Raw genomic sequence first — 25,393 nt, forward strand, 5'->3', positions numbered from 1 at the left:
CAAAAAAGAAGAGAGACAGAATCATGGATACAGAGAGTGTTTTGATGGTTGCCAGATGGGTGGGGGGTATGGGAGAATGGGTGAGAAAGATTAAGAAGTACAAATAGGTAATTACAGAAGAGCAATGAGGATGTAAAGTACAGTATAGGAAATGGAGTAGACAAAGAACTTATATGCATGACCCCTGGACATGAAGAAAGGTGTGGGGATGGCCTGAGGGAATAGGGCGGTGTTGGGTGGAGGGAGATAAAGGAGGGAAAACTTAGACAACTGTAATAGCATAATAAAAAATAATTTTAAAAAAAGAAAATAAATCTAGGTAGCTAATGAATTGTTACAATCTATGCTTAATGTATATAGTTTAAATAAATTATATTTCAATAATTAAGCTCTGAGAAGCCATATGCTATAGTGCTGCACAAATTATAAAGTATAATAAAGCCACATTATAATGTCTTCAGGTTTCAAGCTGTGAAATGTCACTAGAGAGATTTGTCATAATAAAGGCCTCCTGGTCCTTCTATGATAAGAAATGTTTGTGACCATAGCTTGTGAGAGAAATGCCTTTAATGAATCTTATGTGAGAACATGTTATGATGTGACAACACACACACAAATATTTTAACATTCTTGTGCTTTGTCACAGAAAAGATTTTATCAAAATCTAGGAAGAAAGGAGAGAGGGCTTCATATTTATTGTGCTACCTACCAACCCAAACACTGAGCTCTGTTTTTCATATATTACCTAATTTAATCCTCACAACTCCAGAAAATATTATCACTTTACTTTTACAGATTAGGAAACAGTCTCAGAGATGTTTATCTAAGGTTTATCTAAGGTCACATAGTTGATAACACATAGAACTGGGACTTGAACCCAAGAATGTCTGATTTTAAAACCACTGGACTTTCCTTTATGCCATGTTGCTATCACTCAAAAAATTTAGAGTAAAGGCTGCTCTTTAGCTTCCCAGAAATTTCCTTAGCAAACCAAGCTGCTTACTCACTACTTGTCCATTGTGTGTCTAAAACTTCTGGGTCCGATTCACTGACCCATACAATCACCACTTATCCATTGCCAAATAGATATGAGGTGCCTACTATGTATCTGACATTATGCCAGGCACCAGGGCCACACTGATGGGTGAAAAAGGTGTCCTCAAGTCCTTTGGCACAGAGGAAAGAGTCAGTAATTATTGTCATACAAATAAATGTAAAATTGAAACTGTGCATGGTATCACTGTAGTATCTAACAGGGGTGTCTGACTCAGTCTGGGAGGTCAAGGAAGGTTTCTCTGGGGAAATGATGACTCCATAGAGATCTGGAGAGTAAGTAAATTACCTAGGTAAAGAAGATTTTTGGAGGTTGAGGGAACACTATGTACAAAGATGCTGTGGTGAGAGAAAGCACTGCATGTGTGAAGACATGGAAGAAGGGCAGTGTGGATGTGGCAGAGGCGCAACGGGAAGCACCACAGCACATCGGGCAAGAGGGACAGGAACAGCCAGAGGGCACTGGGTTTGTAGGCCAAGTAAAAGATTTTGACTTTTATACTAAGAGCAGAGGGAGGCCACTGAATGGTTTTAAGAAGGGAGATGACATGATCAGACTGACATTTTCTAAAAGCTCATGCTAAAATGGGAAGAACTAATCCAGAGGAGGAAAGAATAGAATCAGAAAGACCAGTCAGGAGGCTACTGAAGTAGTCCGGGCAAGAGATGATGCTGTCTTAATCTAAAAAGGTAAAAGTGGAAATGAAGAGACGTGAAGAGATTTGAGATACATTTAGGAGTATAAAAATGACAGAATTTAAAATAACTGCAATATGGAAAGCGAGAGACATGAGTATTTCAAAAATTCCACAGTTACTGGCTTGTACAATGAGATGAACGGAGAATACAGAAAGAAGCTCACACTTGGTGGGGGACAGAAGAGAAGCAATCCTGGGGTCAGTTCTGGGTGTTCAGTTTGGGATGCTTTTGAGATATGGAAACGGCAACATGAGTCCATAGCTCAGAGGATAAGTCTGGATTAGAGATATAAATTTCTGAGTTATCTGAAAAGAAAAAGTAAACCGTGGGTACAGATGAAATCACCTGTGGAGAGAGATCTAGGATGGAGCCCTGAGGAATTCCAACATGTAATGATTAGTAAAAGAGGAAAAACCTGTACAGGAGACGAAGAAAGAATAACCCACTGAGAAAGGAGGAAAACTGGGAGTATGTGACATCGCAGAAGCCAAGGTAGGAGAAAGTTTTAAAAATAAGAAAGTCAAGAAAAGTGCTGAATGCTGAAAGGTGAAGTAAATCTGCTGGAAGTAATAACATGACAATTATTACAGACTCTAGAAAGCGCTGCATTAGTGGTGTGACGGGCGGAAGTCACATTCGAGAGGAGAAATGAATGAGCTGTAGATGCCGTGGTGGCTATTAAAAACCTGTCCGCCAACCTGAAAAACCTAAGAAATTTCAATTTGAGAAAGCAAAACACACACAGAGGCTACAAAAAACAGACATAAATCTACCGGTTTTGCTGATTCTTTAAATGCTCTAGAAATCCAGGAAAGGAAGGCTGAAGGTGACTGGGTAACTCAGGGTAAGTCTTTACAGAGAAGGAAAAGCCTTAAGCAGGTTAAGAAGTACAAAAATCAATCGATGAAAAGTGCTCAATCTAGGAAAACTACATGAGAAGACTGCACGGTGTGTATGGGGGTGGGGGTAGTGGGGGGATGGGAGCGGTGGGAGGGGGATGGGGTGGGACAGTAAAAAAGCCAAGAGCTATCTGACCATCTGTTTTGTGATGTAGGCTGAATATTGAATTTTTTAGGATTGAATAATCTATACCCTAGTCTCTCTTATTTTTTGCTGCCAACCTGTTGGCCAATTCATTTCTCAAAATCAATTATACCAGAGGTTTAATAAGGAAAGAAAAAATAGGAATCATAAATCAATTGCATTGCTCATTAGGTTTGGATAATGGTGTGTGAAAGGTGGGAATAAGTAAAATCAATGGCTAAGATGTGACTTGGTATTTGTGATTCTGAGGCAGTGAGATAGAGTGGAAAAGAACACAGACTTCAGCCCTGACTGGAGTGACTTAGCTGGTTGGGCTTCATCCCACAAAGGGAAAGGCTGCCAGTTTCGTTCCCAGTCAGGGCACATGCCTCGGTTGCGAGCCCAGGCCCAGTAGGGGCTCGTGCAAGAGGCGACCGATCGGTATTTCTCTCACACACCACACACTGATGTTTCTCTCCTTTCTCCCGCCCTTCTCCCTCTTAAGTAAACAAACAAATAAATAAATAAACCACTGACTTCAGAGCCAGAGGCAGTCGAGTTTGAATACTAACGCTGTCACTACCTTTGTAGCCTTGGGAAATGCAATTGATGTCTTTGCATCTCCAAAATGGAAGAAAGATTAAGTTTCTTGGCAAGGTTGTTTCAGGACTTAGAGATGAGATGGTAATGCTTGCCTCATAGGAATCTACTAATTGGTGGCTACTACTGTTTTAGTTATACTGTAAGAGAAAACAGGAAATACATTCAAAGAGATAACCTAGTATACCCTAAGATGGGGACATTTTATTTACTGGTGGGCTTTTATCTACAGTTTTCTACTGGTATTAATCTAAAGACAAGTGAAAAGTACCAAATAGCAAAGTTTAGTTTTTGAACCATTTTTGTACCATATAATATATTTGTATCACAGACTTTTATAATTAATGATATTAAATATATAACTATTCAGTACATATTTAAAGAGTCAAATATATTTTTATTTCATATACTGATAATTTTGTAAAGGAGCAAAGAAGAGACAAAAAAAGTAAAACGGAAGAATAGAAAAAGCAACTACAGTTAGGGGTGATAAAAAGAACAGAGGATAAAAAGGCTAACGAGAGCAGGGAGAGAGAGAGACAGAGGAAGAGAGACCGAAGAGACAGAAGAGAGCTGGCAGGAGAATACGCCCAGACCTCTTCGACCCTCTCCTGGGCCCGCCGCCGCGGTTTGCCAGCCTCCGGCTCTGCAGGGCCAGCTCTTCCTTTGCCACTGCCCAGCACACTCCCCCCACCCCCATCTCTGTAGTCTCCTACCCCGTACTTAACCTGACAGCAGACCTGGTTTTGCTATACAGTGCTCTAAACTACTTCCTCTCAGTTATAAAAAGCAAGACAAAACAAAACATAGCATACCTACATTTCTATCTGCTAAACTAAGGACACCTCTGTCTTAGAAATGAGGAAAATCTAGAGATGCCTTTGAGAAACTTTATCAGATATTTTAAGGGATTAAAGTGATGAATTTAATTTAAGAAAGTACGCCAAAGGATAAAATTAAGTCAAGGGAAAAACCCAGACCCGGGGATGACTGACCCCGCTTTATTTAGTGTCTTTCCTTACTGTGTGCTGAGGCCCATCTTCATTATCCCTCATGTAGAAAGGCTTGAGTGCTAATGGGTAATTAATGACAAAGACTGGGATGTTGCCACAGTGCTTCACCAGGTACTTTTCATGTTCCGTCTGTAGATCACCACCCCACTGCAACGAGAGGGGGAAGAAAAAGATTACCAGAGGAGAAGATAAAGCTCAAACACACAATGCAGGACCTGAAAATAACCTGTATCAGTTCTCTCCCTGAGGATCAGTGATGTGTGGAGCTGTCTGCTGAGGTTACCCAGATAGCGGAACCAGAGAGAGGTATGCGTTAGCAAGAACATCCAAAGGCCTGGAAAGATGAAAGCTAAAACTGGTAGATAAACACGATGCTCTCGCTGCCCGTCTCAAGGAGCAGCATTTAGCAGATAAATAGCATCTTCAGGAAAACAAAGTGCACTTTCCACAGTGTATAAAAACTGACCTCAGACTCACAGTTTTTATTAATATTGCCTAGAGCTTCTTCCACAGTTACTGTTTCTAAGTCTCAGGAAATTAAATGATGAAAGATAATATTTCTAATATTGAGTCTATCTTTGGTTAGATGGTTTCTCTCAGAGAATTGTTTTTTAATAAGAGTCAACTGATATATCAGATGCTTTCTGATGAATATTTAATAACACTGCTCATCTATTTATTCAGCAAATACTAATGTGCCTATGAAATCTTAGGTACCATAGTAGGTACTAGATACAGTGGTAAGAAAAATAGAATCCTTGACTTCAGGAAGCTTCCAGAGTAGGAAACAAACATTAAATGCAAAATTATACACAGAAATTAAATTGATTACAAATATAACAAGCACAGAGTGCCATTATAACTGAGAAGAGGATCTGACTTAACTGGAACTGATGTAAGAAATAGTTTGAAAACAAAGGTATTATATTCTTAACATTATCTTACTGCTCCCACTTATCTGCAATATCTTAATTATAGGAAGAAAGTACTGGCATAGGAATGAGGAGACTTGCCTCTCACATTATGTGCATGTTCACCAAGGAGTTATGAGGTCTCTCTGGATCTATACATTTGCCAATAAAACAAAGGAGTTCTTAAAAAAACCCAACAAAGTAATTCAGTGTTTTCCAAAGTGGATCACAAATTAGAAGACTCTAAAGTTCAACAGAAAAAGAAATCTATTTACTGCGTTGCTTAAACTTACTTGATCACTTGACCTCTTTTGTCTGTCACTTGTTAACATCATTCAGAAGATACTTAGGGAAACACTGAACTAGTTGATTTCTATACTAACAATCTACAATTACCATTCTTTGTAAGGATTTTCATATTGCTAAACTTGGGAAACCTCTTTATAACCCTTTAGTTGCTGCTATTCCAAATGACATAATCTTACTTCAAAATTATTACTTTTTTCATTGTTCAAATACATTTGTCTCCACCTTCCATCCAGCACGTCCCCCTGCCACCTCCCTCACGTCCCTCCCTCAGTCAAAACTATCTTTTATTTTAAATATTCCAACAAGGTTGAGCAAATATCGAAGACAGCCAATATATAGATAAGCAAATCCTGCTAATAAAAGAAATACAATTATTTTAAACAATGATATGAAAAGGAGGGGAAAACATATTTATACACACACACATAAATACTACCTCTGGGGTGAAGGTGAAGCTCTGGGATGCCTGCTTTAAGATCTCCACTGCTTCAGTGTAAGAAATGCTGGAGAGAAATGGAAAAAGCAGGGGAAAGGTCAATACAGTGGGTTGCTGTTAACTAATTCATCTCAAAACTAAGACAGTCCTATTGCAATACAGTCTGTGAGATCATAAATGCGTATTAAATGATTATTGAGTAATCAGGCATTAAGGTTTACCTAATCCTATGACAGTCCTATCAGCATGAAGAGCAGTGGCCATTCAACAATCCTAGTCCTGATCTACTTGTAATGTACACAGAGGAGCTGGTCGCTTAAGCAAGACTTTCTCTGAATTCATGCTAAGCCAATGCCATGATAAAAGGTGTGAAATATAGTCCTGGTAGGGTGGCTAGGTTGGTTAGAGTGTAGTCCAGTACTCCAAAAGGTTACGGGTTCAATCCCCGGTCAAGGCACGTGCCTGGGTTGCAGGTTTGATCCCTAGTTGGGGTGTGTGTGGGAGGCAACTGATTGATTTTTTTCTTTCTGACATCGATGTTTCTCTCTCCCTTCTTCTCTCTCAAAGTCAATGAACATATCCTCAGGTGAGGGTTTTGTTTTTTTTTTAAAGGCGTGAAATATAGAGGTTGGAAAAGCAAAAATCTTTCTTTAAAGCCATCATTCATTCATTCATTCATGCATTCACCCAAGAAACATACACCGAGCACCTTGTACGTGCTAGGCATTATTCTAGGCACTGGAGATACAGTAAATAAAAACAAAGATCCTGCCTTTATGGAGATACTCGTGTGTGTGTGTGTGTGTGTGTGTGTGTGTGTGTGTGTGTGTGTGAGGGGTATGAGTACAGAGTGGGAAGAAAGATAAACAAATAAACAGAAATATACAATATGATGCCAGGGAGCTATTGGTGTTATGAAGAAAAATAAAGCAAGGTAAAAAGATAGAAGATGCTTGAGGGCGCTGTTTCAGAAAAAATGGTCAAGAAAGGCCTTACCAAGTTGGCTACATCTGAATAGAAACCTGCATGAAGGAAATAAGCCATATAAATACCTGTGGGGAAGTATTCCAGACAAAAGGAACAGTGGGTACAAAGGCCTGAAGGGAGGCCTGAGTCTGGCTCATTTAAGGAACAAAAAGATCAATATGACCGTAGTACACTGAACAAGGGGGAAAATGCCAGGAAATTAGATAGGTAGTCACAGGTCAGATCCTATGAACTCCTTCATGCCAGGGTATGGCCTTTTTAATATACGCTAAGCATTGTTTAGAACAGTTCAGGAAAACTATCATTGGTTATCTCAGTAAGAAACCCTCATGCCTAAAGCAAGCCAAGCCAAAACCTTATATAAACTATTTGAATAAGTAATATGTGCACATAATTAAAAAAAAATCAAGATGTATAAAAGAATATACATCTTCTTTCCATTCTGTCCCACAGCTACCCAGTTAGTTCCTCTCCTCCTACACTCACTGTCAGAGGTGTTTTGGGTACGCTTCCAGAGGGTTTTATACATCTATAAGCAAGTATTAATATACAATCTCCCTTTCTAAGAATAGATAGCAGCCATTGTGTATATACCATACACTTTTTTTACATCTTTATATACTCAATAATATACCTTGTAGATCTTTCCATGTCAGTATATGAAAAGCTTCTTCATTTTTTGAACTATTACATAATTTTCTATTTTACAGATATATCCTAATAAGTTTTAACCAGTCATCTACTGATGGATACTTCAGCCATTTCCAATCTTTTGCTATTATAAATCATTACTATATATACGTATTTTATACTATTACAAATGTTTCTTATATACTAATTTTGTAAATAAAAAATGAAATTGTTGGATCTTCAGCAATATCTTTCAAAATATATAAAACTGCAAATGCAAATACCCCTTTACATGGTTATCCCAATTTATGTCCACCAATAATATATGAAAATGCCAGTTTCCCTAAGTCTTCCGCAACAGTACTTTGGATGATTAAAAACAAAAATCCACAAAGAGCTCAAAAAATAACTTCCCCAACACAAACTTATTCTCTGGAAAAAAACGAAGTTTATACTATAACAACTAATTGAAAAAATCTGTGTCTTATAGTACAAATAAAGCCCCCAAAGCTATGTTTTGAGTAATAAGTTTTTTCTAAGATGAAACTTCTATTCAAATTAAAAATCTAGTATAGACTAACAGGTAATTTCTAAGGTAAGACCAGTGTTGGTGTTGGTAGTAGTAATAATTTTTAAACCACCACTTTACAGAAGGGAAGCTGAAGCCCAGAGAGGATCAGTAACTTGCCAAAAATGACTTGTCTAAGTAACTAGTAAACCCCGATCTGCTGACTCCAGAGTCTAAACTTTTAACCAAGATAATGCCTAAACTACTTGGAGTATCATATCAAAACAAAAGATTTGGGTTTTCCCTCTCACTCCACTACCACTTACTAGCTACGTAAATCACCTTAATGGAAGCATTTTATAAATTTTTTCTAATGTGTCATACACACATTAAAAAATTAAGTATTGTCACTTGTAAAAAAGGAGTTTGGATTGTATTACCTGAAGTTCTTCCTGCTTAGACATATTGTTGTTCTAGTCCATCATTACTTGATATGATCTATTCATTATACTGAGAAGTAGAAGAGCAATCAGAAAGGGTTTTGTGCCATTGATATGCTACTGTTACATTATTAAGAAAAATGGCTCTCATGTCCAAATGTCTCTCGTTATTCTGGATATTCTGCCCTACTCCCTCCACACTTTAAGTTGAGACAGAGCTTTCAAGTTCAAATTACAGTTCTGATACTGGATATTCATAATGGCCTTCATCAACTTTCCCTACTAATTTTTGTTGATACGTATAGAGAATATTTCTTCTACTTCCCAGAAACTGTGTCCAAAGTGCTTTGAGGAAAGAATTTGAGAAGACATTGTAAAATAGCATGATACAATCAAAATACCTTCATGTTTCAAATTTTTAATTGTTGAATGAAGAAAATTATTATGAAGTTGTTAGAATAAAACTGCTATGCTAAAGAGATCATTATTAGCATTCTTTGCCTCACATTCACACAGATAAACAAAGCGCAAGTAAAAGGTAAGGACCCTGTATTTTAAAAACCTTCACACTGTAGCAGGTGTGTCCAACCTTTTGGCATCTCTGGGACACACTGGAAGAGGTGCTGTCTTGCGCCACACATTAAACACAATGTGACATATAATCACAAAAAAAAACTCATAATGTTTTAAGTAAATTTACCATTTTGTGTTGGGCCACATTCACAGCCATTCTGAGCTGTGTGTGGCCCGCGGGCCGCAGGTTGGACACCCCTGTGAGGAAATGTAAAATAACGGAATTCTAGTTCTGCTTGATTACTACACAAATCCTTTAAGTAATATATTTTTACATGAAACAATTATAACAAGTAGTCAAGAACACATTGAAATCTATGGAAAAGAGCAGTCACATGGCGTCCTGTGTGTGTGTGTGTGTGTGTGTGTGTGTGTGTGTGTGTGTGTGTGTTTCAGGAAGTATCTCAATTCCGACTCACCATGCCCAGGCCCACTGTCATGTCCTCTCATGGTTATTAAAATCCCTGGCTTCTGAGACTGGCCAACACCCCTCCATCTCCATCTTAAGAGTCCTAGCATCATGCCATTTATGTCTATTCCTCTGGTGTTCAGGTCCCTATTCATTTCTAGTTCCTGGAGCTTTTCTAGGGAACTCAACAAGGCTTCTTCTTTTTTTTTTTTTTTAAAGAAAAAGAATTTTATAATATTTTAACTAGCATTTTTAGATGGTTTGCAGCAGGAGTGTTTCCAGATTATCTAGTGTGACACACTGCTTCAGCAGTAGTCATTTGATACTTTCAACAATATAAGACAGACAAGTTATCCCTTTATAGATGAGAAAACTGAAGTTCAGAAAGGTTAAAGACTTACTTCTAATCAGGTTCATAGTTGTAACTAAATAGTTATTCATGCAAATACTGGGCTATTCATTTTTTTCCCCTAAATTTAACATTCTATAGTCAGCCCAACGCATGTCTACTTTCACTACTGAATCCTCAATGGCTATCACACTGCCTAACTCAAAGTAGGTAGTCAGTAAATATCTGCTGAAAAATATTAATTCATTCATTACTGGCTAATAAGTGGCAGAGGCAGGATTAGAATCCACCACATTCAGTGTCTGAAGTAAATAGTGATAGGAGTTAACAGGGAACCTCAGGGAGAGGACCTAGTCTAAAGGAGAATACCCTCAACCCCATGGTTACTTAAATGTCATTTATTAATTCACTCAGTTATTCAATAGATATTTACTGAGTTCCTAAGCACTGTGAGTAGAATAGTAAACAAAATAAACAGCTCCTGACCACATGGAGGTGATAGACAGCAAACAGTAACCACACACATAAATTTAAACCTCAACTATGATTTGTGCTATGTGGAATGGATGATGGTAAACTGCATAGCCCATGAGGTCATTTCCCCAACTTCAGTATTTTACAGACTCCCAGCACAACAGTTAAGTGATACATAAAGGTCTTAAGGATAGTGGGGGAACTATAACTACTCTAGCATTAATTTTAATGCCCCTTCAAATACAGGAAGTATAGTGGCTGAAAGCTGGCTTTGATATCAGATGGATATGAGTTTGAATCTCCATTCCATCTTTTATTTGGCTAATCTCTTTGAGTTAATTCTTCATCTGTAGAATGGCAATGATAACTACCCACAGGGTTGTTGTGAAGATAAAATGAACCACTAATGTATGTAAAGTTTACCAATGGCCCATAGTAAATATTCAATAAATCGTGGTTATGTTTTTTCCCACATCTAAGATCTAATTCATCAGATAGGAACTACATTACTTAAGATCTTCTCCCTGGTTTCTGTCACCAGCACAGATTCCTTCAGATGCCCAAATTACTTCTTTCCTTATCTACTTAATTACTACTTTTATCAATATGCATAAGTCCAGAACTCTCCTATAAACTCCAGATCTGTGCACTCCAACTGCCTACCCAGCATCTATAACTAGATGTCTAAAAAGCTTCTCAATCTTAAAATGATACCTGATGATGATGACCCTGATATCATCCCCTCTCCCCCGCAACCCCCGGCTACTCTTTTGGCTTTCCCAGGCTCTGTTAATACAACTCCATTTTTATAGCCGCATAAGACAAAAGCTTTGAAGTCACCCATGACTCTTTCTCTTTCTCACTCTCAGCAAATCCTGTTTGCTCTATCTTTACAATATATCCAGAATAGAACAACTTTCTACCTCCATTGCAACTATCATGGTCTGTGATGGTTAATTTTATTTGTTAATTTGGCTGGGCTATGGTACCCAGATATTAAATCAAACATTATTCAGGATGTTTCTGTGAAGGTGTTTCCTGGATGAGATTAAAATTTAAACCTGTGGACTCTGAGTAAAGCATATTACTCTCCACAATGTGGGTGGGCCGCATCTAATCAGTTGGGGTCTGAACAGAACAAATATTGGCTCCCTCCCCACACGAAGGAATTCTGCCAGCAGACTGCATTTGCATTCTAACTGCAGTTCTTTCCTGTGTCTCCAGCCTGCTGGACTACTCCATCAGATTTGGAACTCATCAAGCCTCCACAACTGGGTGAGCTAATTCCTTAAATAAACCTTTTTATATATACACCATGTTGGTCTTGTTTCTCTGGAGAACTCTGACTAATACACAGTCCAAACCATTTCCTCTCCCCTAGATGACTGTAATAATCAAATTGGTTTTCTGCTCTTACTCTTGTTCTACTAAAGCTTATTCTCGAAAAGCAGCAAGAGTGATCCTGTTAAGCCCAATTCAGATCTTGTCAGCCCTCTGCAGAGAACGCTTCCATGGTTTCCATCCTCATCCAAGCACAAACCCAAACTCCTCATAGTGACTTACAAGGCTGCAAATGATTTTCCGACCCCCTTCTCCTTTCTTACTTTTTCCTTTACTATCCTCTTCCCATATTCCCTCTTCACATGACTTGAACACATCAGGCATGCTCCAACCTCAGGATCTTTATACCTTGCTATTCCCTCTGCCTGGAATAGTCTTTTCCCAGATGTCCACGCAGCTAGCTCTTTCACTTTCTTTAAATCTTTATTCAGAAATCATCTCAGTGAGATATTCCCTGCTATAATATCTAAAATTTCTACCTCCTCATTCTTCTTTTGTCTTATCTACTGGGGGTTTTTCCCTTTAATATTCACTCTCACAGACTACATGTTTTACTTCTCTTCTTCCTTCGTGATTATTGCCTCCACTAGAAATGTAAGCTCAATGAAGGCAGGGAATTTTAACTGCTTTGTCACTGTTTTAACATCGTTTTTGTGGCCCTGGCTCTGCTCTTAAACGAGAAGGTTGTGGAGTCAGAAGGTTCTAGGCGATTCAAGCTCCAAATGGGTTTGCAACAACTGTCTGGGGACGAAGGATTTTTAAGGACCACGTTTCTCTGGGAGCTATGAATTCCGTGATGGGATGAACCTGGAACTTTATCACCAATAGAGAGTAGGGTTCCTTCCCCTTGTCCTGCCCTTCCCCACCACATTAGTATGGACACTTGTTTTTAAAAAGTCATGTTAATAAAAACTTGGACAGAAAAAAAAGAGTTTTTAGGTTCTAGAACAATGCCTTGCACATAGTAAGTATTCAGTATAAATTTAAGTGAAAGGAAAAACCTCAAAAGCCTTCACTTATACTTCATTGCCTTTTGATTCTTTATCTGGGGGCTGCTGACTCTTTCCTCCTTTTCTGATCCCACCTCTGAGGCCTTACTATTTATTCACTCAGGCTCCATGACTCATCACTTTTAACTTGTAGCCTGAGGGTCTGGGCTGACACCTGAAATTCTCAACTCCGTCAATCTGTCAAGTTTTTTCCTTTCCCTCAACTCTGTCTATCTGCCAAGGTTTTCCTTTCCCTCTTCAAGGACAGGTTGAAATCCTTACTAGATAAAAAAAGTTTCCTAAACCTAAAGATTGCAACTGAAGAATGACATCAACTTATTTTCAGACACAATTTTCTACTCTACTAGTATTAAACTTACTTCCTATACCCACTGTAAATACACTAAATTTAGTGTAAATACACTAAAACTAAGTCTTAAATGCCTATCCGATTATATGGTTGGTAAAATAAACAACCAGTCCAGGATCAAGTACTATTTCAATAGAATTATAGTGGAGATGAAGCAATAACGTATGTGTTATGCTTTTTTAAGAAGTGGCAAAAAAGTCTGGAATGTATTACCGGATTTTAGCAAGTGAAGATAAAGGAGAGATAGAAAGAAGATTGAAACAGAGAAAAACAGAGATAGATATTACATGTATGTATTTTAAGTTTGTTTTTGAATAAGCCACACTTTGACTACTAAAGTTAGTATTAGTCTGCATTGCTTTAATGCAGTTAATAATTACTATGTTAATTTATCTTGACTATGGTTTATTCATTTATTTATACATGAAGCATTGATTATTGACCACAAACCAGACACAAGAGCTATAAAAATAATTAAAACATGGGTCTCCTTTGAGTCTAGGGAGTGTGATAAGCAGATATATAAACAAAAAAAAATTAATAGAGTGTGGTAAATACGACTATAAAGTATGAATAAAGTTGAGAGAAAATATAATATCTACTTACATTAAAAAGTTGTTTTTTAGCATATGTTCTAATCTGTCCTTGGTAAGAAAAAAGAAAATTTATTGTTAAATGTAATTATATTTATTATATTTAATCAACATATTTGAAGAGTAGATGCATTGGGCTTTATCCATAAACCTAATTACCTTTTGACCAGGAGCTATGAATTTGTGACAGAGCTCAACATCTTCAGGACAATTTGAGAGAACTGTCATTGTTGCAGACTTGAAGAGCCCCTCCATAACCTACGAGAAATGACACAGAGTTGCCTGACATGTAAGCTACTTTGTATGAAAAACCTACTTAGGGTACTGTAAGGATTGCTTTCCAGGTTTTAGCAACTATAAATCCATTAGGCCTCTTAATCCTGAATGTACTACAATAAGTTCAGTTTTTCAGATTGATGAGTGGAGGAATTGCAAATTCTCAGAGTGGCTAAAAAGAAAAGGAAAAATGCTTAAATCTTTTGTTAACAGTTTCAATACTAATATTGAAGTGGGATGACAAATAAACATCTAATATTGATTGATGCCTTTCTAAATTTCCATATAGTCACTTGAAGAATAATAACAATAACAGTACCTAGCTTACAGGACTGTTGAGAGAGTTACATGAAATAATGCGTGTAGAAGACCTAGCTTAGTACCTGGCTCACAGAAGCACACAATAAACATTAGTTGTGAAGAGTGAGACACTTTCAAAAGTGTTTCATTCAGTTATTGGTAAATGGAAGTAAACTTTAAAATTAGAGAGGCAATGAGGTATATCTCTGCATCTAAATATGTACATTTTTCTTTTGCCAAAGTATAAAGTAGAAATAACACATGTTGGCTTATAGGATGGGCAAAAGTAGGTTTATAGTTGTAAGTGAAACACAGAGTTTATTCTTGTATTATTATTTATTAATTAGTGTATTATTTTCCATACAAACAACTGTAAAACTATTTCTGCTCACCCCATAGAAGATGTCATTTTACTGGAAGTGTCCATAGAAATCTCATGGGAAAAACTTGTTCACAGAAGAAAAAAGTGATTGAAATGGAAAATATTTCTAAAATATTTTTAACCAAAATTAAAATTTTGGTTTGAAGTCAGTAAAATCATATTAGGCCCTCCAAATGTTGTACTTGTGCAGATACTGGAGTTATTTAAGCACAGAAGCCTCAGGGGCAGGCGTCTTCCCTTCCTCTCTGGCATCGAGGGTGAACCCTGTCAAGGCTACAGATGCTGTGGGCACAAGCATCTACTGAAGCAATTTAATAGACCAGATGGAAGAAAGTACTTAATTACCAAGTGACAAACATATATTTTTACATATTATATTTTTATACTTATACTTATTTTACATTTTTATATTTGGACCTATATATAGTATACAGAAGTAAAAAATAACTAGATGAAAAGAAGAGCAAAAGGAAGCTGAAGATCTTTTACGTTGACACTATATCACCTTCAATCTAGCAGTGAGATAAAGAAATCACTAAGTAACTGAATGCTTTATGAAGAGCCATACCTTCACTCACTAAAAAGAGCCGATGCATACTGGGAGGAAAAAGAACAGGTGGGTTGGATAGTACACCTGAACTGCTGAGGGACACAATATACCTATCTGTAAGATGAAGACTTTGACCCCTGGAGCCGTTACATCGGTGTCTTTCATAAGCAGTAAATTTCCATTTGAAGAAGTAAATCATTGGCTTCTCTAACCTTGACTTTCAGATTATGCTCTATAAATATATTTGAAGGAAAAAGAAACTTAACTGAAGGATTAGTGTAACCCTCAGATGTTTTTAAAAGTATATTACTCAATGGCACTAAAATAGTAATATTTAATTGCTATACCTCATGAGGAGAATTCCTTTGTTACAATATTCTAGTTTAATATTCAAGAGACTGCTCTTCATCAAGATAATAATTTCCACAGAATGTAACTTATAAAGGGAAAAAATTTGAGAGAAGCAGGAGATCACTTTTGGGGAGGAGCATACTTTTTTCATTTATTTTCAGAAGAAAAGCCTGATACTTTAATTAATTAAATCATTCACTGGTGTATGTCCTGAGTCCCACTTAGTGAAATAACAAATACATAGGAATTATTTAATTATAGAATGAATAATCACAGAGCAGAGATTATAATGTTTAATAAATTCCAACATAATTGACGTATTGTCTTTGTTCCAGGAATCTCACTGCCTGAGTGAAAGGACAATACAGAATGGGTTGCGGGCTCAAACTGAAAGCAGCTTAAGGAATTTTACGGACTCCATGTGAAGTTCAGATCTCAATCACTGCAATCTAGCAAAGGGTTACTGGACAGTGTTAAAACGGACTTTTTTGGCCAGAGAATTCTTTGTTGGGGAGAGCAGGCTGTGCATTGTAGGGCGCTCAACAGCATCCTTAGACTTTACCCACAAGATGCCATTAGCAACCACTCTTCCCGACTCCCTAGGAGGGGCAACGGAAAATGTCCCCTGGGGGACACGGATCTAGAGCAACGGCAGGAAATGTTGAGGGGGTATGGAAGTGGATACTATAGTGTATGGCCAGAACACTCCTTCAGGACCAAGACCTCTCTCTGTTGGACATGTTAACTGCGGATGGTTCATGGTCGACTCCCTCCTAAGGAACAGTCCAGGCCAAGGGTGCTGTTTTACCCAAGGCTAGCCCATGTCCAAAGACTGTGGATGGGAGGAAGCACAAATGCTCACCCCGATGCTTTCACATAGGGCAGCTATGCAGGACCATTCCAGCGCCAAAGTTCCTCACAGAATTGGCTAAGGCCTCTGTTTGTAAATGTACCACAGTTCATCTTTTCCCTCTGCCCAGTGCTGCCTTCTTCCTTTCCCTACAGGTACTGTTCTCTAGAGCACTTCCCAATAATCCCCCAAATGCTAATCTCTGCTTTAGAGTTTGTTTACTAGGAAATCCAACTCAGACAGGATAAAATAGTGAGTCCATTCTGTTTGGTGGTATAATTGCTACTTATGTTTTAAGTAGAATTGGGGCATTTACTGGGTGAATGAGAAGGAAATATAGATGAACAGAAGTGACAGCTGATGGAAATTGCTAAAATAAACATCTTGTAATTACAAATCCAAACTAAGATGTAAACCAAAATGGTACTGAATAGAGAATTCATAATAACATTGGTTAATAATTTCTGGGCACTATGCTAGATGCTTTCTATATATTATCTGTCTAATCTCCTGAACTACCCTATGAAGTAGGAATTATCATGCCCATTTTATAGGTGGGGAAACTGATGCGCAGAGAAATTAAGTCCCTTGTCTAAGGCACTTAGCAAGTAACTGATGGAGTTCCTGGCCCATCCAACTCCAGAGTTTGTGTGCCTTATCTGGATTATGGCCACAGCCTCTTAAAAGGGCTCCTGCCCCTATTTTTAATCTTCCTCTAAATCATTCTTCATATTGCTGCTAGAGTGATTTTTCTAAAATATAACTCTGACCATGGCCTTTCCCACTAAGAATTCCTCCTCCTATATCTTTTGGATCAAATCAAACCCCTTAGCATGGCATGTAAATACAAAGTCTTTCTTTCCTGATCTGACTCTTGACTACCTCTCCAGCCTTACCCCTTGTCCGCTAAACAAAGCTCTGCAGCGCCTGTGGATGCTTTCTCATATAGCTATACACAAGCTTCTCTAACCATAAAGATGTTTTATTTCTTTGCCAATGGAATAATAAGAGCTACTATTTATTGAGCCTGCTATGTGCCAGACCTTGTACCAGGTGCTTTCCAGTATATGCACTGTTTCTTTTACTCCTTGAAATAGCCTTATGAAATAGGTATTATTATTCTCATTTTACACTTAAGGAAGCTAAAGATCACCAAGGTTAGGTAACATTATAACAAGTTATTGGTGAGCCTGGGATATGAACTTAAATCTATCTGGCTATTGCACTAAAGGCATTCATTAGATGTTTATTAAATTAAGTAGTTCTTTATTTTCTTCATTCTATGAACACTTGTAATGCACAGATGTAAAAATGTATACAGAAGCGTTTTCATGTCACAGATGCCTGACATTTAGAAACTATTTTAAAACTCGTGTACCTACCTGCATGAGATCTTGAAGGCTCTCAACAAAAGAAATCTCTGCTTCTACCATATAAAACTCTGCCAGGTGTCTCCGGCTCTGAGAATTCTCTGCTCGAAATGTTGGACCAAAGGTAAACACTTGAGTAAAGGCTCTGCAATTCAAGATTAAGAGTAAAAATAGGATTCACATGATTAATTTTAAGTATTTAAAATACTCAGTGAGCTCCTAATGAAAAAAAAAAAGTTTTGTGCCTCTGCCTTGTTCACATATCCACACATACTAACTGCTGTATTTCTCTAATGGATGATAATAATAGTTTCATTAAAAATGTTACATTTATAGAAACAATTTTATCCTGAAGGAATTTGCAAATGCTTTAGGAACCCTATGGCTCACTAAATTTAGAATTGCCACTCCACTGCAGCTGCCTTAAAGAGCAGCAACTACATTTCACAGCAATTGAAAACAAAATAAAGGAAAAACACCACAGCCCAGGATGACACACAGAGACTCTGGATAGAAGTAGTAAAAACTAGAATTTCATCTGGATAAAGTGTGCTAATTATTTTTTAAATATGTGAAAAAAAAAAGAATATCAGATATGTATGGTGATGTGCCTTGTTCCAAGCCTACACAAGTCCTTCACAACCACCCAAGTGTTTCAGTTAATGCTGAATGACCACTGAAATTTGGGGATAAGGGTGGATTTTGAAGACCTGTCTACTAAATCTCTGGTTTTCAAAAAGAACTATAGCACAACAATCCAAACATTAAAAAAAAAGGTTTTCAATTCCTACAGAAGTGGACATTACATCCTCATTCTTTAACCCCTTACAGTCAATCCCCTCATATAAAAACAGGGCAACAACTGAGATTAGATCAGACATATACGAAGTAATGAATAGTTGAGGACTATCTAATCTTTGAATGTAAAGGTTTTGCTAGAGCAAAAAAAGAGGTTTGGGGTTCTTCAGCTATTATTCTTAGCATTCTTCACTTGTCTGTCATCAGTCAAGTAATATGAAGATCAAAAAATAGATTGTGAATATACGTATCAGTTTTTTTTTTCTTTAAGTAGAGGTACTCTGGGAGATGAAATAGTAAAACAATCATAGTGGATATCAAAAGATTTTGTTTTTTCTTTGAAAAGGCCATTTCAGTTACGGCCTCCTTGGTAAGAAGCTTAGGAATTTATGTTTTGGTTCTACAGCCACCTTCCTGAGACCATAATCAGTTGACCTCTGAGAACCTTAGCTTCTAATGGAAAAATAAACAATAATAAGTCAAACACATTACTATGGTAACCTCTCTCCCAAGATCCCAAACTCGCCTACTAGAATGTCCCTGAAAACACTGAATCTACCTTGTGCAAAAAGAAAACTCTTGCCATGTTCCCCCAAATAAAAAACAAAAATAGAACAATCCTGCTTTTTGTTTTTACATTTGGTCCAATTCTGCTAATCTCGGTTAATCCACTGAGTCACCCAAACCACATCTGCCCTCCCCTGTACTGCTTCCCCACTACCCACATTTCCTGTGTCACTCTGAGCCCCAAATTATATTGTTTACACTTAGGAAAGCTCTCTGAAATCTAGAGACTTTTCTTTATCTCTACAGATACTGTCTTAGTGTAAACAAACTCTTGTGTTTTGCTTGGAAAACTACAACAGCTTTTTAACTGGTGCCTGCCACCTGTCTTTCTTCCTCCAGTCCCGAACTACTATGGCTATATACAAATCTGATCATATCAGCCCTAGTTTAAAAATCCCTGCTGTTCAAAGGATGAAATTCAAGCTCCTAACTTTGACTCAACTTCTTTCACAAAGCTTTTTCTCCAGGTGCAATGAAGACATTCTCCTCACACTGTATGCATGCCCCTGCAAGATGCTAGGCTTTTGTATAGGTTGTTCCCCGCTCTCTAATGCCCATCTTTGCTCCCTTCTCTCCAAATGGCGAACTCTACCGCACGATGCAGTATACAGATGTTTTGTTGAGTTGTACAATTTAAACCTGTATAGTTTTGTTAACCAATGTCACCTCAATAAACTCAATAATACATAAACAAATAAAAAAATAAAAATACATGTAATGAGAAAAAACAAAACAAAACCAAAAAGGGCAAATTCCCATCTATCTTTCAAGATTTGGCTCAAACGTCACTTTCTCTTCGTAACTTTGCCACACACCTGCGAATTTATTACATCTTTCTTTATATGACTACAACACTTTGTTCATATATTTATTATACAGAACATATCAGTTTGAAGTGTAATTATTCATTTCAGTATCTTTTCCCCCCAATAAACTATGACATTTTCCAGAGCAAGAATCATGTTTTACTCATATTTGCATCTCTAGTGCTTAAGATAAAACAGGTGCTCAGGTTGAATGAATGGGCACTAATGATGATGACGGCTTCCTCAGTTGTAAACTGGAGACGCCCAGCACCCTTGCAAACAGCAGCATTACAAATGTGTACAGGAAAATATTCAAACACCCAGGGTGGGGCAAAAGTAGGTTTATAGTCCTGAACATGCCAAACACAGTTTATTCTTGTACTATTTTCCATATGAACAGCTGTATATCTACTTTGACCTACCCTGTATTTTACTGTGCCTGTTACCCAGTACCTAAAATGGGTCAAACAATCTAGGTTGGTCCAAAACAATAAATTCAAAAATTAGAAGGCCTCCCATTTCTAATCTATGACTATGCAATCTCTAGGTAGACTGTCAATAGTATATTTAAATAAATAAAATGAGATTGCCTTATGGTACTACATCACAAAAAGATTGTACGTACAGATGTTCACTAACAAAAAATGTTTCATTGAAGTTTTTCAGGGTGTAAGTAGAAATGAGGTGACCTCGGTAAATTTACGTTGGGGGCTGTGAGGAAGATTCACAAGAAATGGGCAGTTTCTGAAATACAAGGGAGGCCAAGGAATTGCTGCTCAAAAAAACATGTAATTTGTATTTTATCAGGGACAAGGAAAACAGTGGTTTCTAAAAGAACCACAAATTCAAGTCTGAGGGTACCTGCTTCTCCCAAGGCAATTCTATGTGGGGTATTCCAAAATGAGTAGTGATAGGGATGTTTTATGTTAACAGTGGTTAATCATTTCCCCTAGCAATGCAGGGTAAACTCTCACGCATGAAATATAGAGGAGGATCAGGGATTTTACTTTAGTTGTAGTAAAGATCATGCTCTAATTGAGGTACCCAAGAGTTAACTATTATTCTACTACGGTAAGTCAAAATTGATGGCCTTGGTGCTTCCTCTAAATTAACAGAAAGATAAAATGAGCTGGAAGGTATGTTGAAAAATTGCCTAGGTCAGCATCCAGTCTTTAGGCAGATGAATGTTTAAATCATTCAATAGCCATCAGCTGTATCAGTGCCCTGTGTTCTATTAGACAAGTAGTGAGAGGACTAGCAGTAGCAGTGACAGTGGCTGCCAGTAGCAAGTGTTCCTTGTGGGCCAGGCGTTAGAGGGAAGAACCTTACAGCTAACTCCTCCATATTTAACTCAATAAACTATGTATTGTTATTTCTATTTTTCAGGCTAAGAAACAGAAGTCCAGAGGGGTTAAGAAGCTTTCCCAACAGTCATAGAATCATAGCCTAATTAAGTGGTACAGGTCAGATTCAAATCTAGATCTGACTCTAACAGTCACAGCCTTAATTAAGATAGTAAAATAATGATGCTCCTAATTGCACATTGGCAGCCCCTCTTCTCAGAGGTAACTAGGGTAAGTAGTTTGGTATGTTTCCCTTCCTTACCAATAGCTTATTTGTTTTATGTGTTAAAATTACAACTCTCTAGGAAATGTTGCCTTCATGTAAATAATGAGAATGATAAATTTTCATCAATACTTTGTAACCTTTAGCAAGTCATTTAGTCTTTGTAGTCCTGAAATTCTTCCATGAGAGATGGGGGCAGTTTGGCATTAACTTCTGGTATCTTTGCAATGATTTGTGTCTCTAGGTCCATGTGAGATTTCTCTTATTTTAATTTATGATGATTTAAAAATGTTTCCTCTGTCTTCCACAGGCATGAAAGCCATTTGCAGCAAGGCTTCGGCCAGCCAACATTTAAAATAAAATCTGAGAACAAGGCTATTTCTAAAATAAGGTACGAAACCAGGTGAAAGGCCAGTATTGCTGTGAGAAGAAACCAGTAGAAAAAGAAAACACTCCACACTACAAAGCATTTTTGTGCCAAACTACGGAGAGAGGAAAGCTATATAAGGAACGTCCATGAGCTCAGAGTCAATGTTTTAGATAACAAAAGTACACTCAATATACACCGACCAAGGCAGCTACAGAAACAGCTTTTTAAAAATAAAAAGTAGTTACCAAAAAAAGGTTCTTCAAAGGTCACTTTCTCCCTTGTGTGGAGTTTTATGAAGCCCTAAATTGGCAAGTGGAATACTATGAAATGGTCACCCCTTGCCTGGCCATTTCTTCTTTCTGGCCCTGCATTTTAAGAGCTGATCTTTACATTTTGAAAGAATAGAGGAATTATTTTTCTTTAGCTGAGGAAGAGCTTAATCAGCATAAAGTGGGTCGGCAGCTTTCCCTCAGGCCTCCGACTTCCAACCTCCTATCACTTCTTTACTGTTGGTTCAGTAAAGTTCATTGAACTGAAGTGAACTCACAGGCAGCTTTGAAACGACTTTTACTTATTTTCTTTTCTTTAGAGAGAGAGAGAAAGAGAGAGGGAGGCAGAGAGGGAGGAAAGGAGGGTGGGAAGAAAGAAGGGAGGGAGAAGGAGAGAGAAGGAGAGAGAGGGAGAGAGAGGGAGAGAGAGGGAGAGAGAGGGAGAGAGAGGGAGAGAGAGGGAGAGAGAGGGAGAGAGAGAGAGAGAGAGAGAGAGAAGAGAAACTGACTTGTCATGCCCCTTATTTATGCATTCATTGGTTGGTCCTTGTATGTGCCCTAACCAGAGACTGAACCTGCAACCCTGAGGTATCAGGACAATGCTTCAACCAACTAAACGGACCTGGCTAGGGCTAAACTGTCTTTTAAACCACTCTTTGTCAAGTGGGATTCCCATCCTTCAGAAAATAATCGTCTTTTTTACTACTGCTTTGTATCTATTGGATTATCTATACTGGTGATATACTTGGCATTCATTATTTCTATATGCCTAACAGAGTGGAACGCACACCTCTTCTTCAGCTTCCCCCGTTCCTCCATTGTGCAATCCACTTTGTGGAAGGGTATAAAAGAGATGTAGCTCTCAATACTTCATCAATTCATGTCAAGATGCCTTAGGGAGGATACATTCTAAAATCTAAAATATTTTCTTTACCATTATTGCTAAACATTTCTGCAAAATTAATTTTCTTTAACATCTCCAAAATATTTGATTTGGAACTGAACTTGAGGCCTAAGCAAAATTTAATCTTACTTATATAGTGAAATTCAAAGTTTGATAGAATTTGACAACAACCTTGCAAAAGGGAGCGCAGAGTTGGCTGCTCTTCTGAGATAACCTCTGAACTGAGGTAAAACATCCCAGTAAAGGAAACGAACGCCAAGCACTTCAGTCCTGAGGTAGGAAAGAGCCTGACATGTTTAAAGAATAAAAGTAGACAAGCAGTAAGATGGTAAGAGATGAAGTCAAAGAGGCGGGAAGGTATCAGAACCCATAGAGCCTTCCCTATGAGCCATAATAAAGAGAGTCTGGATTTTATTTGATATGCCTTAAAATATTGTCCCCTCATGAAATATTTAACATTGCATTCTACTAGTTTTCCTTCTATTCATCTGACCTCCACCCATCTCCACCTCCTACCTAGTCTAGCTGTTCATTAAACATGAGCATTTCTCAAAACTTAGTCCTAGGCTCTCTTCTTTTCTCAGTGTATATACACTCTCCCTAAATCATCTCTCTTCAGCCAGCAATTTCAATTAACTACCTATTGGCACACAATTCACAAATTTATATTCTGCCCAGACTTTTTCTCTAAGCTCCAGAAGCATATATCAATCTATTCAGTGGATCCTTGCACTTGCCAGAGTCAGAACTCACTCCTCTTCTACTTCCCACTTTGGCTTGTCTTCTCCCAACCGTCCTAGGTCAATCTTCCCACTGGGTTCTTTAATAACACCATGCACTAGGGTTTAAAGCACCTTTCAAAATAAAAAAAAATTGACATCTATGGATGTAATTATTTGCTAATGTCCATCTCCTTGTTTAGACTGTGTATTTCATAAATGGCCTTATGTAATTTTTGGTTCATTACAGTATCCTCAGTCTTAACCCAGTGCCAATACACACTAGACAATTAAGATTTGTTAAATAAGCAAACAAGTCATTTTTCTATAAAATATGCTGATCCCCAAACTGAATGTCTGAAACAGCATTAGGACAGGGGGTGAGGATAGAGGAGTAAGAAGAGGAAGAAGATAAACAGAATATCAATTACTAAGCAAAAAATCCTGCTATTCTCTGAAATAGTTTTTCACAGAGGGCACTAGGAGTTATCAGAATAATTTACTTGACAAGTGGCTGCCCACACATTAGTTTTTAATCTGTAGGCAACAAGTAAACCTTTTAAAAAGATTAGGTCACGTGAACTTCTCTAATTAGCAAAGATTTTACTTTTTGAGAAACTACAACATTGCCACATGAAAAACTATCCTAAGTTTCATTCTATGTGCACAGAGCAGCACCTGATTCTTTGTCTTCTCCATGTGGACACGAGCAAATTAAAAAATTATTGCCACTTCATTATTCCTGTCATGATGGGCTCTTCAGAGGACTGACTGGATGTGAGCTCTTAGAAAAGATCATTTTTCTAAAGGGTCACAATTTGTGAATTATTCTTTCTGACTGAATATTTATCCTTCTGATGTTTCATTACAACATAAAAAAAAAGAAACACATTTTGTCAACTTCATCTACTCCTGCCTAGGTTATCCCTCTTACATTTCTCATATTTAGCATTCATTGTACTGAGGACCATTGAAAAGAAAAACAGGTGAGCACTTTCATTTAGGTAAGTGCACCACATGGTATTTACATGTTATGTAAGTCTACAAAGATTTCAAAGGTTACCTTTTCTAAGGTCTGATACTATAGAGATAGATGAGTCATTACAGCTTTGAATTATCAACAGTTTTCTGGGCTCAAGTCCTGTACTGATGACCCACCTTTACTTTAAAAAAACTTTTTATTTATTTATTTTTAGAGAGAGAGGAAGGAAGGGAGAAAGAGAGGGAGAGAAACATTGATGTGAGAGAGAAGCATTGACTAATTGCCTCTAGCATGTCCCAACTGGGGGCCTGGCCTGCAACCCAGACATCTGCCCTGACTGGGGATCGAACCAGCAACCCTTTGATCTGTAGGTTGGCACCCAATCCACTGAGCCACACTAGCCAGGGCCCACCCTTACTTTTTTAAGGTTATATTAGTGAGTAAGTATTCTACAGGCCAAAACTGAAATCCTGGCTCCTCCACCTATAAACTAACGAAGTTAAGTTCTTTGAGACTATAAATTTCCCCCTGTGAAAATTGGGTTAATTACACATATGCCATAGGGTTATTATGAAGATGAAATAAAACAAAATATGTAAAAAGCTTAACCTAATGTTAATTATATG

At 37.7% G+C, this 25,393-nt stretch overlaps 1 protein-coding gene across 2 annotated transcripts in view; it reads right to left on the reverse strand.

Annotated features, from left to right (window-relative positions):
• The window catches only part of NARS2 (asparaginyl-tRNA synthetase 2, mitochondrial), a 113,092-nt gene that overhangs the window by 15,057 nt on the left and 72,642 nt on the right, over positions 1 to 25,393 (reverse strand). The window contains exons 7-11 of one of the 2 annotated variants that reach the window (XM_054576335.1): positions 17,799 to 17,931; positions 13,867 to 13,965; positions 13,721 to 13,758; positions 6,045 to 6,111; positions 4,398 to 4,535 (exon numbers count right to left, since the gene is read on the reverse strand). In XM_054576335.1, coding sequence (XP_054432310.1) covers positions 4,398 to 4,535; positions 6,045 to 6,111; positions 13,721 to 13,758; positions 13,867 to 13,965; positions 17,799 to 17,931 — 475 coding nt within the window. The remainder of the gene's footprint in view (positions 1 to 4,397; positions 4,536 to 6,044; positions 6,112 to 13,720; positions 13,759 to 13,866; positions 13,966 to 17,798; positions 17,932 to 25,393) is intronic. The other variant, XM_054576336.1, reaches the window with a different exon arrangement.

This window comes from Pteronotus mesoamericanus, unplaced genomic scaffold (assembly GCF_021234165.1).
Source record: "Pteronotus mesoamericanus isolate MK-2021 breed Mesoamerican mustached bat unplaced genomic scaffold, CSHL_Meso_final contig_33, whole genome shotgun sequence".
Lineage (NCBI taxonomy): Eukaryota > Metazoa > Chordata > Mammalia > Chiroptera > Mormoopidae > Pteronotus > Pteronotus mesoamericanus.